The sequence below is a fragment of the Trachypithecus francoisi genome, unplaced genomic scaffold (genome assembly GCF_009764315.1).
Source record: "Trachypithecus francoisi isolate TF-2019V2 unplaced genomic scaffold, Tfra_2.0 Lachesis_group18, whole genome shotgun sequence".
Taxonomy (NCBI): domain Eukaryota; kingdom Metazoa; phylum Chordata; class Mammalia; order Primates; family Cercopithecidae; genus Trachypithecus; species Trachypithecus francoisi.
This window is the reverse complement of record NW_022681463.1, coordinates 1,507,971-1,522,990: the sequence shown is the minus strand read 5'-3', so window position 1 is coordinate 1,522,990 and position 15,020 is coordinate 1,507,971. Positions and strand designations below refer to the sequence as shown.

General features: G+C 55.4%; 1 protein-coding gene across 3 annotated transcripts in view; it reads right to left on the bottom strand.

The window, feature by feature from the left end:
- Nucleotides 1–15,020, bottom strand: part of RASA3 (RAS p21 protein activator 3) — a 122,129-nt gene that overhangs the window by 42,453 nt on the left and 64,656 nt on the right. For all 3 annotated transcript variants that reach the window (XM_033177109.1, XM_033177107.1, XM_033177108.1), the window contains one exon: nucleotides 5,606–5,700. Coding sequence is in view for 2 of the 3 variants with exons in the window: in XM_033177107.1 (XP_033032998.1) it covers nucleotides 5,606–5,700 (95 nt within the window). In the remaining variant the exon portion in view is untranslated. The remainder of the gene's footprint in view (nucleotides 1–5,605; nucleotides 5,701–15,020) is intronic.

The following is a 15,020-nucleotide window of genomic DNA, read 5'->3' as shown; positions in this document are numbered from 1 at the left end:
ACCTAGCCCGCCTTGAGAGGTAAATCACCTAATAAGAAAAATAAATAAAACAATACCCAAAAAATTAGTCAAGAGATATTTGTTCCTTATACAAGTTAAAAATAGCATCTTCACATATGCCACCAAGTTGCTTTTCAAAAACCCAGACCCTCACCAAACAGATCTACCAACACAGACCACAAATGCAGGGGGGATCACAGACTCGAACCCCAAATGCCAGGCTCTGTTCTGTGGCTGTCCACGGGCTAAAGCAGTGCCCTGAACACCAAAAGACAGGAGGAAGTGCCTGGCCCAAGAGTAACGGAGAACCCACTGCTTCATCCCGTCCTCAAATGCCAGGCGCAAACTCCCTCAGGACAGAAGTGTTCAGATTAGAAAGAGGCTGCGCAGACAGAAGCAGCTTGCTTCCTGTTAGGGAGCTTCAGGAAGAGTCACGCCGCATCAGGGGGTTGTGGTCCCTAGCAGCAGGTTGTGGCCCCCGTGTGCTCTCCTGGCTCCTGGCAGCAGGCTGTGCGGCCCCTGTGTGCTCTCTTGGGTCCTGGCCAGGTCCAGGGGCACCTGACTGGGCACCATCAGGTCCTGAGGCCGCTCCTGTTCCTACAGCATGAATCCCTCCCGACCGGCTGACTTGTGTGCTTCCGTCTTCTGCTGATTTGGGAGTGGGAACAAACAAAATCCACCCCTGGAAGGCCCTTTCTCTGGCCAGAAAAGTTGCTGAGTAAATCTGCAGGTGCCAGCGCAGGCTGGAGAATCCCAGAATGTTTAGAGGTTAAACGACACAGTTCTAAATAACACACACATTGGAGAACACAAGACACATTTTAAAATGTTCTGGAATAAACAGAAATGAAAGTGTTACTCATCAAAATCAGTGGGACGCAGCGGGATCCGTGCTCAGGGTTTGATGGAATCTGGAGTAACGGCCGCACAGACTGGAGCAGAAGGTAGATCCGAACCCTGACCTGAGCTTAGGGCTGGGAGAGTGAGGAAAATGAGCAAACTAAACCCAGAGCCCAAGAACAGAAACCAGAAGTCAGATCAGAAACCAACAGAAAAAAATCAAAGCCAAAGGCAAATTCCTTGAGAGATCAATAAAATTAATAAACCTCTAACCAGGCTACCAAGAGTAAAGGGAAAAGGCACAAATTCCCACAGGAAAGGAACGAGAGGACCTGGCTGCTGACCCCGGCACCTGCCTAGATGCTGCACCGAGGTCCCTGGCACTGCACTCCTGCGAACTCACAGCCGTAGCAAAGGAGCCCAGCGTCCACCACGGCTGAGCTCCTGACACCGCGTGGCTGCAGTGTCGCCCGGTGTCACCCATGGGGCCCTGGGCGGGGGCTACTGAGGGGTGTATGGAAACTCCATACTCTGCTCAGTTTCCCTATGAACATAGAACTACCCCCAAAACAGAGTTAATTTTAAAAAAGCAGCCAGTGGTCCCCATCCATCTTTCTCAGGAAGGCCTTCCCCAGGGAGAGAGCAGTGTGGGGGGCCAGGTCAGGGTCCTGGCCCCCTCCCACCGGCTGCTGCGTCCCCAGCTGGGCAGGCAGCGGCCCAGAAAGCAGCCAGGACAGAGGCGCCTTGGATGCAAGGCTGTTCCACGCCGGCCGCAGAGAGGAGACAAAGTCAGTGGGCAGGTGAGAGGGGACACAGAGGCCACGAGGAAGGAAGCCTAACCTTGGCCCTCTCCTCCTGCAACCCTGGAGAAATGTAGAAGCTTGGCCCTGGACGACGGACAATGACTTTGTTTGCTCTGAAAATCCTTCCAAGAGGACTGTCTACTGCACAAACACAAAATTCCCAGAGGCTGTGGCAGGAGGCTGGAATTTCTACCCCAGTCACTGATTTCATGGTGCAACTGGAAAGCTCCAAGGGGGAAAACACACAGGTGTCTCTCGGGCGGACAGTGGACCCGGGGGTTTGCTGTGATCCCTCGCAGGGCTGTACTGTTTTCTGAATACGTCACAGATGCACTTGAATGCCCGCCTTATAAAGGAGCTCAGTGACCCCCCAGGCGCCCAGATCACCGCAGATGCCTCGCTGTCACAGGCAGTGCCCCTGCTGGCATCTGACGCTGACACTGCCCTGCGTCGGGGGAGGGTCAGAGGGCACAACGCTGCATCATGAAGTGATTTAACAAAGACCTTCCAACAGTGTCCGTTCCAGAAGGAAGCAAGAAAGGTTTAATTGTGTTTCCCCCATTTCTGCGACGCACTCACTGGCCTCCCCCATGGGCCGCATCTGTGACACTTACTGTCCGGACACAGGACATTTCCTGGGAATCAGAGCGGAGGGACTCAAGGAGCCGCAGTGCCACCCCCCTGCCTTCCTGAAAATGGTCACTGTGACATCTTACGATGAAATGGCGGCCCTGAGACTGGAGTTGTGGGTTTTTCTTCTTCTTCTTCTTCTTTTGAGATGGAGTTTCACTCTTGTTGCTGAGGCTGGAGTGCAGGGGCACAATCTTGGTTCACCGCATCCTCCGCCTCCTGGGTTCAAGCGATTCTCCTGCCTCAGTCTCCTGAGTAGGTGGGACTACAGGCGCCCGCCACCACGCCCAGCTAATTTTGTATTTTCAGTAGAGACGGGGTTTCACCATGTTGGTCAGGCTGGTCTCAAACTCCCGACCTCAGGTGATCCACCCGCCTTGGCCTCCCAAAGTACTGGGATTACAGGCACGAGCCACCAAGCCCAGCCTGGAGTTGAGGTTTTAAAGGTTGGCTGGAGTCCAGCAGGGACCCTGCTCCCCGTCACGGCCACATTTTGGGTAGCGTTGGGGCTGACTGCGTCGGTGAAGTGAGCAGGGCAGCACCCGCCCGGGACCAGCGGGCATCTGAGAGCACTGACCCTGCCTCCTGCCTTTTAGACAACAGCTCACATTTGCCTTCCATAAAGTGCAAATCCTGGGAGACTGACACCACTCGGTCCAGGATCCTCACGTTCTGGACAGTGAGAGGCAGGCTTGGAGGATGCCGGACTTGGCCCTGGGCATGCCAGCCGCCTCGGGCGTTAATTATGAGAGTCTACCAGCCGTGAGATCAGCCGGCGGCATTCTTATTTACAGCTTCATGGAGATGAAACATCTGAGTCCTGATCTTCATGGTGGTTGCACAGTCTCCCGTGATGACTGTCACAACAGCCCATCAACAGGCGACCAGACCACGAGCACACGCTTCGCACCTCGGGTCATTCCTCAGCCTCAGAAGGAAGGCGGTTCTGATACCACAAGCGACCTGGAGGACGTCGTGCAGAGCGACATCAGCCTCAGGAAGACCAGGAGGGCAGAGCTGACTGCCATGAGCCACGGGGAGTGGCCCGCATCAGAGACAGAGTGCGATGGGGCTGCCGGGGGGAGGAGGGATGGAAGCGCGTGAATAAACCTCTAGCCAGGGGACAGAGGGGACAGAGGTTCCGCTTTGCAAGATGAAATGAGCTCTAGAGATGGGTGGTGGTGATGGTTGTACAATATTATGAATATATTTAGTACTGTGCCACTGCATTGGACATTTTAAATGGTTAAAATGGTAAATGTCATGATGTCTCTATTTTACCACATAAAAAACTGGAAAAAATAGCATCGAATACACACAGAGAGACACACACACAGAAGCATGTGCCTGTGAACTGGTGAAATCTGGATAACGTCTGTGGACGGCACAAACGTGGGCGTCCTGGTTGGTGTTGCACCAGCTGCACAGGGCGGTGCCTGGGGAAGCCGGAAGAAGGGAGCACGGCCTTCCGTTTTCAGGGCAAGGAGGGGATTCGCCACTCCTGTGTGCTGTTTTGGTGTCTTCCTATAAATCTATAACCATTTCAAAATTAAATCAATTAAAAAAAAGGCAAGAAAGAGGAAAAGCTACACCTGCCAATAAAAACAAACTTGAATCCGAGGAAAACGACGAGGCTGCACTCTGCCTGCTGCTCAGAGACCCCGGCGACGGCGGGTATCCCAGAATAGAAGTGCCGGGGAACACGCAGGCCGGAGCGGCCCAGTCAGCAAGCCCCGCCTCCCTCCCGGGCAGCACGTGGGAAGCCCCGCCTTTCTGCTGGGAAGCCAGGGTCCGCTGGAGCAGCGCGCTGGGGCCCTTGTGCTCTGGGGCTGCGAGGACAGTCATTAGTTCTGCAGTAATCACAGCGTCCTTCACTTTCCACAGCACATGTGGGTTCCCCAGCCAGCGCTTTCCTAGGAAGCAGAGTTAATTAAGTGTCAAGCACAATTAGCACAGGTCCCTGAGGGCAGGGCCATTCCCAGGGCCTCTTGGCTCCACTCCTTCATTTCCGGTGAGGGCCTCACCCCATCCCCCTGGCTGGGCTCACTGTCAACCTCATGAATGAACCCTCTGCTGGCCATGGGAGTGTGCACAGCCCGTGACCTCGGCAGATGGCGACCTTGACCCAGTGAAGCACAGAGGACGAGGGTTCCTGGAGGAAGAGGGTTCCCGGGGGACGAGGGTTCCCACAGGACACCAGGCCATCCAGTCCCCTGGCCCAGATCTGCCCTGGACCTGTGGGCATGGAGCCTCCATCCAACCCACCCAGTTGCCTCTGCTGAAGTCTCAGGCAAAGTTCTCACAAGGAGCCTGTTTTTGGGATTTGTCCTGGATGCTAGCCTCCAGGTGTAGAAACAACAGTCACCGCCACCACTTTACAACGCGCCAGGCGCCATCGAGTGGCACACATGCCATTCCAGCCTGCTTCACAAACCCACCCAGATGGGGAAACTGAGGCTTGCAGAGGACGTTGGCAGCAATCCGATGAGGGAGCTGGCTCCGAGCCCGGCGGCCTGTGCTGGGACTCTGCACTCAGACACACACTGAGTTCCAGCCGAGGACCCACCCAGGAAGCCTCCCAGGTTCCAGGGTCGGGCCACGGTGCCTCTTGCTTGTGGCCTTTGCAGCTGCTCCATGTCATGGACCAGGGCTCAGGTGACCCCACAGGAGCTTGTGCAGGTTTGTGCTGGGCAGACTGACTCCCACTGCTCCCTCTCTTACAGGCAAGCCTGGAGCAGCTGTTGCTGGGCAGCTGGGCACCGTGCGTCCATAGCAGCCGTAAACACAAGGGTCTGGGATGTGGGTCCCAGCACTGGAGCCCCTGGTCTTGCATGGGGAGGTGGGACAAGCTCCTCCCATTGGACAGGGCCGGGGCCAGCGCCAGTCGGCACACAGTCCCGGCAAGGCGGGGTGAGCCCCTGGTCACTTCCGACAATGGACACTCGGGAGACCAGCACGTTCTTTCCGCTCAGACCCTTCTTGGTGCTGAGTGTCAGGGAGCAGCCCATCCAGGCAACCGTGACGAAGCGAGGGTCCCTGCGGGCTAACCTTGACTCGGCCCTTCCCCACTCGTGTTCTCTTGGCCCTCAATGACGTGTGCCTGTCCTTTCCCACCATGTTGGCTTTTACGGCTGCCTCAGTTGTGCATGACAAAGGAAAACCCAAAATCCCTGCGCAGAGCCCGGGCGCACTCCGAGCACAAGCAGGCTCATGGTTATTCACCGTCGAGGCCAAAGCCCGACCTACACCTTCAGCCACAGTCAGAGCCATGCGCGTCTCGAGGCCCCACGGCGTCCTGGGGCTCGGTTTCCGGGGCTGTGCCAAGGTCTCACCTGCACCTCCGAGTCGGCGTCCACGTGCTGCAGCTGGAACCAGGTGTCCCTGTTGTGGTACTTCTGCAAGTCCTCCTTCTGGATGGCCACCTTCCCTGCAACATAAGCAGAGGAGATGCACCACAGGCACAGGCCCCAGAGCCAGGACGCCTGCGAGCAGAAGGCAGCCCATCATCACTGCAGCTCATCTCCAACAGCTTAATTCAGAATGGGGCACCGGCTGGGCGCGGGGCTCATGCCTGGAATCCCCACGCTTGGGAGGCCTGGGGGGAGGGTCGCATGAGACCAGCCTGGGCGATAGGGCGAAACCTTCTCTACAAAACAAAAAGAATGAGCCGGGCATGGTGATACTGTGTCTCTAAAAATTGATACTAAAAAGTCAAAATAATCAGGTGCAGGGGTAAGTCTACGCCATCTCCCTTCCAGTAAGGCGTTCGGGAGGCCTCGCTGGGAAGATGTGAACGTCCAGTCCATCGGCAATGCGCACCTCACTCTCACTGTGGTCTGTGGCCAGTTCTCACGGCGGGAGGCACGTCGGAGCTTGCTGGGTGCACGAGAGTCCCGTTCTCACAAATGAACACCTCATGCCTCACACACCACCGAGGCAGCGGCATCACGCCTCGAGAGAGACACGTGTGCACCTGTGCGAGCCACAGCTTGAAACACATGTGTGCCTAGAGTTAGCTTCCGTGTGTGAACACGCACACACGTGTGCATGCATGTGGGTGCTCGGGTTATTCGCAGGGAGGACTGACAGCTAGAATGAGCTGCAACCTTCCCACACGACACGGGCTGGTCTGAATCCGTGCCTCTAAAGTGTAATCCATGAGCTGCCTTCTGGGGCCCCTGGGGAGCCTTAAAGTGTAGATTCCTGGCCTTCTCCAGATGGAGGAGAACAGAAGCTCTGGCGTGGGCCGGAATCTGCACCACCACAGGTCCCTGGGCACTTCTGTGGGCCCCAAAGTCTGGGGACATCTACTCTAAACCATTTCCTGTGCCTTAAACAGGCTTAGGACTTTGGAGCTAGACTTCCAATGAAAATACATATCAGAATATACTTGTACAATATACATTTACCTAGTATGGATTTATATGTGCAAATTCGCATATGTAACCATTATTATCTGCTCATACGTTCACCTCATTCCAGAAACATTCTCACGGTGGGGCAAACGCATGCTCATCCCATCCCTGGCAGGACAGGGCTTGTCAGGCACTGGGCACTGAGCTGTCTTCCATCCTGCGTCCCCTCGCAGCACCACCACGTCAACCCTGCCACTGGCCTCCGCGCACTGCGGACCACTCCACCCACCACGGCGAGCACCCACGCAGCACGTGCACCTCTGGCGACAGACGCATGTGAATTCCCAGGGAGTCGCACACATGTGACGTCTGAGCCCATCGCAAAGCACACACGAGCGCAGGAGTGAGGAAGGAAATGTTGGCAGACTCCTCGCGTCTTCGTTCTGCACCCAGAGACACACACACCCTCCTTAAGGATTCTGGTCCAGTCACCGAAGCGAGAAACTCTGGGTCCCGGCAGACCCCGGTGCCACCGCAGCGTCCACAGCTGCAGGGTCTGAGCACACTGTGCACAACACAGGCTCCAGGCGCTCCCTGGGCCTCCTACGCAGCCACCCTGCCTCACGCCAGGACAGCACAGCCTAGCCCGGTTCTCTCCTCCAAGGAAGATCCTTTTATATTTCTGCATCTCAAAAAACCTCCGCAGGCTCCTATCGGAACAACCCCGGCCTGGCATCTGACAGTCTCACGCTTTGGCCTGACTCGCTGGCCAACCTTAGTAAATTTGGGAACACTCCACCGCCAGCCTCTCACAGGTGCCATCTCAGTCAGTCCTGCGGTGACCCTGGAGGGGCAGGTCCCAGTCTGCATACCCCGGAGACAAGCAGGCTGGGGCTGCAGGGAGACGGAGCTTGCGTCCCCGCCTTCCTGCCGGCGTTCCTTCCTCCGTGAGCGTCCCCACCCTGCGAGGTCTCAGGACGCATCTTCCCTCAGCAGCTCCTCTGCCCCACAGGCTCAAGCGAGCGAGACCTCAGCCTGACTGGTCCGTTCCGTGACTGATCTCAGAGCCCGTGGGCCTTGGTCGCCAGGCCCCTCACTTGTCTGCAAACTCAGAGGGTCTGAGACACGCCCAGCTCAGCACCAGCTCCAGACCCTAGGGACAGCACAGGGTCGGCCACATGATGGGGGCACCACGTGGCCACAGGACATGGTGGGAGGTGCGGAAGGTGGAAAGAGGCACAAAGACGCTTTCCAAGTGCCCAAAGGACAGATGTGGAATCAGCACAGTTTGCCTCCAGTGCCGCTGACCCCTGCCGTGCACCTCAGCACCTTCGTCTCGTGTCCTCAGGGGAGTCGGCTGCAGCTCATACCGTCCACTCTGCAAAGCAAAGCAGCCCTGGGAACAGCCCTGGAGGAAGCCCCTTCCCAGTTCTGGGACCCCCGCTCACAACCAGGGCCAGCCAGTTGCACAGCCTCCCGCACATAGATACAGCACACAGACACTCATGGGTTCGTATGATCAGCCTGGTGACCTCGTCAGCTCAGCTCTTGACACACAGACACACACAGACCATCCGGAGCTGCACGGGACGTTGACACCACTGAGGGCAGGCGAGAGAACCAAGGGGACCAGCGCAGAAAACAGGCCCCGGCACGCATGGGAGAAGGAACACCAGGGAGACTCAGAGAGAAACCCAGTGACACACCCCAATAGCCTCTAATGGAGCAGACCACGAGGTTGGACGACAGCCAGGACACCTCCTCCTGGCCCGCTGCGTCCCCCGCCCTCCCACCAGCAGCCCTGGGCGGGCGCCTTTGACTTTCCTACCAACCCCCCAACCCTCCCAGCCCCCCCACCCCCCCGCCCTCCCACCTTTGACTTCAAGGGTCCCGAGTGGCGCTCTCTCCTTTCCTCTGATGACGGCTGCGTGGCTCTTGCTAAACCTCCCCTTTCCCCCACAATGCAAACCTCAGTTTTGAGTCTCACAGGAATAAAGCCACATGAAAGTAAAAATTTCTTAAAACTGAGTTGGGCAACATATTTCAGTGAAAAGGGAAAAGTCTTCAGACTCCAAGACTCCTTCAGCCGGACAGAAGGGTCAGTTTTGAAGTCAGAAGTTTTAAATACTTGCAATGTCACTGTGTCTTCACATTTTTATGAGCTGAAACTGGGACGGGAGAAGTCACATATTTACGTGAATAAGAATCTTGGGCCGGGCGCGGTGGCTCAAGCCTGTAATCCCAGCACTTTGGGAGGCCGAGACAGGCGGATCACGAGGTCAGGAGATCGAGACCATCCTGGCTAACACGGTGAAACCCCGTCTCTACTAAAAAATACAAAAAACTAGCCGGGCGAGGTGGCGGGCGCCTGTAGTCCCAGCTACTCGGAGGCTGAGGCAGGAGAATGGTGTAAACCCGGGAGGCGGAGCTTACAGTGAGCTGAGAACTGGCCACTGCACTCCAGCCCGGGCGACAGAGCGAGACTCCGTCTCAAAAAAAAAAAAAGAATCTTGTAACTGGCACATGATTACAAGTCTTTATTTTTAGAAGTACTTCACTTAATTTTTTAATAGGTAACAGAAACAGAACAAAATCCACAACATTCAAAAGGATTTAAAATCCCTTCAAGAAGGGATCCTTGCCCCTGCCACCTCATTCCCGATGTGGGGTCACTTCTGTCACCAGCCCCAACCTCTGCTTCTAGAAGCCAGCCACATTCAGCAATGGGGACATACGGGCGTCTGAAGCATGCACGTTCGTATCTCCAGACGCTGACCTGAGAGAATGCCTGATCCCAAGGCCACGGCGTCTATTGAAATTTCTCTGATGTGCCCAATCCACAGGGTTGTCCCCACCTATTTGAGTCACACCAGAAAGTTGACCGAACACTCTGGGCCTCCCTTTCTCGCTTGGGCAAAGGCGGCAGCCTTCTCACCACAAGAGGCCAGAAGGGTCACTTTCTTCTGCTGCATCTGTGCTGGCCAGGCCCGTTCAGAAAGGAGGAGCCAGGGGTCTGGAGGGCATCAGATGGGGAACCAGCTGCCGAAGGACCAGAAAAAGGGGAAAGAGCCACAGGACACCACTCAGCGAGAGCCGCCGAGACGGGGAGTGCGGCCGAGAAGGGGAGTGTGGCCGAGACGCGGAGTGCGGCTGAGATGCACGTGCCTCGCTCTGACCCCACCTGTGTCCCAGCCGGGGCCACGAGGAAAAACAAAGGTCATACAGATCCCAAAGGAAGAAATAAAAACCTTTATTCATAGAATGAACAAAAAAAATCTACAAGCAGAGCCAATAGAACTAGTTGGTGTGTTTAGCAAGAACAGAGAATACAAAGTCAGTAGGGAGGCGTCAATGACCATGAAAATTAAACAAAAAAAGCACCATTCACAAAATTATGCTTTTAGGTTTGTGCTTTTGGTGGACTACCTGAGAAATCTTTGACCACTCCATTAAACACATAAAACACAGAGAAATAAATGTTTTTAAATGTGCAAAATGTGTAGGCTGAAAACACATCACAAAACACGGATGAGAGAAATTGTACAGACTCAGGCATGTGGGAAGATACACCAAGATATACCACGTCCATGGCTTTGAAGACTCAATTTTGTTAAGATATTAATTCTCCCCGAATTACAGATCGATATAATCCCAGTGAAAATTCCTGTGGGACTATTTTGGAAATTGAGAAGCTCATTCAAAAATACATATGGCAATTCAGAGGATCCAGAAGAGCAAAACAAATTTAAGAACAAATTTGAGGACCTTACACTACAATGTAAGACCTCCTATGAAGCCACAGTGATCGAGACGCTGGTACTGGCATGAGGACAGGGGGAGCACACGTATGGCGCAGGGCTTGGGGCTTAGCCTCAGAGGGTCTCTAGCTTCACTCAGGAAAGAATTTGAGAACGAGGTAGTGGTGGAAGAAAACAGTTTTATGGAGTCGGCAGTGTGATAGCTCTGAAACCACTCCCGCAGAGCAGGGCTCCCCACAGGCGGGGTGCTGAGGCTGGCAGCTTCGGGCAGTCCTGCAGTCTTGTTTATGCTCACTTTTAACTGTGTGCCCATTAAGGGACAGATTATGCAGACACTTCTAGAAAAAGGGTGGTAACTTCCGAGTCACGGGGTTGTTCCTATGGAAAGGGGTGGTAACCTCCAGGCCTTGCCATGGCGATGGTAAGCCGACACGGTGCACTGGCGGGCGTGTCTGATGGAAAGCTGCTCCCACCCATCCCTGTCGTAGCTAGTCCTCAATTTGGTCCGGTGTCCGAGCCCTGCCTCCAGAGTCTAGTCCCGCCTCCTACCTCAGACGGAACAGAATACAGAGGCCACAAACAGACCCATGCAATGCGGCCAACGAAGCCGGAAATGTGCCAAAGTCATCAACGGAGGAACGGTCGCCTTTCAACCAAGGATGCCGGAACGAACGGATGTCTCCATGGAAAAAACGGAATCCCAACCCTTTTCTTTGTGCCATAAGTGATACCTAGCTTGAAACAGATCATGGAACTAAATGTAAACGCTGAAAGCACACGCTTTCTGGGAGAAAACTGCCACAACTGTGGGATAGGCAAGACTTTCTTAGACATGACACCACAGGTACAAATCATACAAGAAAAAAATGTGATAAACTGAACCATCAAAAATTAAAACTTCTGTTCTTCAAAGACAATGGTAAGAAAATGAAACACAAGTCACAAACAGGAAGAAAATATTTGCAAAGCACTCTTGTGATGGACTCGTATCCAGAATACACGGAACTCTAAAAAATAAGAAGAAAACAACCCAATTAAAAGGGCAAAAGATTTGAACAATTTACCAAAGAAGGAATAGAGCAGCCACTAAGCCCATAAAAAGTCCTCAATGCCGCTCTTCACGGACACGTAATCAAAACCACAGTGAGACAGTGCGCACCTATGGGAGTAGAAACGTTAACTAGAGAATAAAAACTCAGACCTAAGGGCCGGGCAGGGTACAAACACCTGCTGCTCTCACCCGCTGCTGGAGAGAAGGCGGACTGGGCGGCCACCTGGAGACACGGTTGGGTAGTTTCTAATGAAAGTAAACACACACCCTACAGTGGGCCCAGCAACCTCACTCCCACGTATTTATCTCAGAGTAAGAAACAGAAACATTCTCCACATAAAGACCTACCCAAGAATGCGTATGGTGACTTTATTCATAATTCCTGAGGATTAGACACAATCCAGCGAGTGGATGAGGCCACTGAGGTGCGTCTGGATGACGGAAACCCACGGGCAGTGGGGAGGGCGACCTGGCTCACAGCCACATGGCGCAGGACCAGCGCAGTGGCAGAGGGCAGGGTCCCTCCAGGATTTGATGCTCGTGGCCTCCTGGAAAAGGCAAAATGGTGGGAACAGGCCCCAGAGCAGTGGCTGCCAGGGGCTGCGGGCCAGGGTAGGAAATCCACCCCGAAGGAGTGTTCTGGGCTGGGGGAATGTATCTTAGCTGTGGTGCTGTCTACACACCTGCATACGCTGCTGAAGGCTACACCTAAACAGTGAACTTTACCTTATGTCAGTTGCAGACCACCTGATTTATACACAAAGAATGGAGGTCTCAGCAGGGTGCGGTGGTTCCTGCCTGTAATCCCAGCACTTTGGGAGGCCGAGGTGGGCGGATCACAGGTCAGGAGATCGAGACCATCCTGGCTAACATGGTGAAACCCTGTCTCTACTAAAAATACAAAAAATTAGCCGGGCGTGGTGGCGGTGCCTGTACTCCCAGCTACTGGGGAGGCTGAGGCAGGAGAATGGCGTGAACCCGGGAGGCGGAGCTTGTAGTGAGCCAAGATCGCGCCACTCACTCCAGCCTGGGCCACAGAGCGACGAGACTCCGTCTCAAAAAAAGAAGAAGAAATGAATGGAGGTCTCACTGCACCCCCACCCCACTGGGAAGCCTCAGAGAGTCTCTAGGGGCTGGAGGGGCAAATGGAGGGGGACGTGGTGTTACCAGAGCTGCCCCGAGGAAGGCGGAGGCCTAGCGGGAAGAGGAGGGCGGCCCAGGATGGGGGGCGGAGACCCCGATGCTCCTGACTGACAGCAGCGAGCCGGCCCCGCGCATTTCCCGGTTCTCGCATCTGCCGGGAGCCACAGTTTCCGGTCTGTGCTCCGCGGGTGCAGCGCCCGGCAGCGGAGCCCAGGCAGAGGCCGCCTCCCTGCGCCTGGAAGCCTGAAGGCACCTGCGCCCCGGTGTCCCGCAGGCCACGGCCCTGCGGCTGGGAGCCCGGCGTGACTGACAGTTCCCACCGGCAGCAGCGCTGTGGGCCGCGGACCGGGGACAGAGAAGGCCGGTCACGCCGCCCAGGGCCGGCCCACGCCGGACACTTCTTCCCTCTGCTCCTGCCGCCCCGGGAGGCTTCTGACCTGCAGGAGCTGACTGCGGCGGTGGAGGGGCGGGGCGGGCGGGCGGGGCGGGGCTGAGGGCGGGGCTTTATTTCCCCAGTCTCACTTGCCGGGTGGCGTATCCGGCGGCTTCTGCTGCCTTTCTCGGTTTGAGTCGCCACCGCCCTCCCCCTCCAGGCTGAAGATGCCCTCCCGGCCCCAACCCACACCCCTGACCCCATAGGAGTGCGTCCCCACCTGCCAGTGCACCCCTCACTCCTGGACCTGAACTTGCAACTGAGCATAGCTGTGGCCGCCCCAAGGAAACTCGCTGGCAGGTGGGGGTTTCCTCAGGGCGTGGGCAGCTGCTAGAAACAAGAGAACCAGGAGAACCACGCAGCCAGGAAGCCAGTGGCCACCCCACACTTCCACCCAGAAACGCATTCCCCAGAACCTGGTGTTTCATGCCCTTAACAACATAATTACCATCATCACGATAAATCGTTACTGGAGATCCAGACAGCCATCCATTTTCATGGCTGTAAACGCCATAGTAAGACATCTAAGTCCAGTCACCATAAGCGTAAAGCCACCAAGAAATGCTAGCAGATGACATCAACAGAACAGTTAATAAACATCTTATTTGGTTATTTTCAGAGCACATAACTCCGGAACTAACTTGATCAGTTTCTCTTATTAAAATGTGCAAAAAAATTTTTAATTTCTTTTTCCTTAGGGTTATCACTCAAAAAATGTCTCATACACCTTCGAGAATGAATCAAGTCCCTGTGGATTCTCGCACATAAACTGAGCTGGTGATGAGGCCTGACACACGGTCACACCTCGATTGACGCGTGGCGCCCAGCACAGGCTGAGCCCCGCCAGATACACCATTAGCCTCCGTTGAATAATCTGGATTCCACATCTCCCTTTCTTCCGGGAACACCCTTGGAGGCCCCTGGCAGGTGCTGAGAACACGGGAGCGAGACACAGGCATGCAGGACTATGGACTCTGGGAAGCTCCGTCCAGCGGACACAGCACAACAGGCAAAAGAACCACAACCAACGAGGCAGGCAGGGGAGGCAGGCCACGGAGGGCAGCTGCAGGGTCAGAGGCCGTCTCCTGCAGCAGGCCCTAGTCCCGGAGGCGGGCATGGCAGGATGTGGGGATGGAGGAGGAGGAGGTGTCTGAGGAGCGGGGTGCAGAGCAGCTGCGCCCGGAGGCAGGAGGGAGAACTGCCAGCCACTAGCCCTGGAGCCGAAGCCCTGGTCAGAGGGAGAGAGGAAGAGGGAACCCTTCCTCAGTGCCCAAACAGCTTGAACGCGACTTGAAGCTATGGGCGTGAACCTGAGGGCCTCCCAGGCAGACACTGAGCAGTGGGGTGCAAGGGTCATGCTGGACCCTCCCCTCAAGACCATCTCACCAACAAGGCTACACGAGGCCCAGCAGAGCAAGACCCTGAAAGGGGCCAGGTGCCCACCGCACTCAGGAGCACAAACACCTTCTGCAATCACATTTCAGGGCCAGGGTGTCTGCTGCGGAAGCACCCGGCACAGCGTTCCTGCTCAAAATGAAGTCAAAGGTCAATGATCTGAGATCCACGTCACCCATTCTATGTATTTTCTAAACGAACTCTGGAGACTTCTATGAAAAGCACAGCAGTTTCTAAGAATAATCATTTGGGTACAGTGAATAACAGTCTCCAAAATGTCCAGGTCCCGACTCCTGCAATGGTGAGAGGGCACAGGCTTTATCAATGCCAGCTGAGGGGCTGCCCAGCCCCAAGGGCCTCTGGGTACACAGCTGCCACCCAGCCAAGCCCATCTCAACACCAAGCAGAGAGCGAGACCGGTCAGGATGGGCGTCTCTCTCCTTGTCTCTGTCAGGGGACTTGCCGTGGAGGCCCGGGACACAGCAGAGTGCAGACAGGAGTCTACCAGTTACCTGCTAGCCAGTTTCTCTCATGCCTTCTCTCTCCCTCAGCGTCGTGCTGATGTGCACTACCTGCCGGCCGCCCAGTGGGGACAGGCTGGGTTTTAGGACA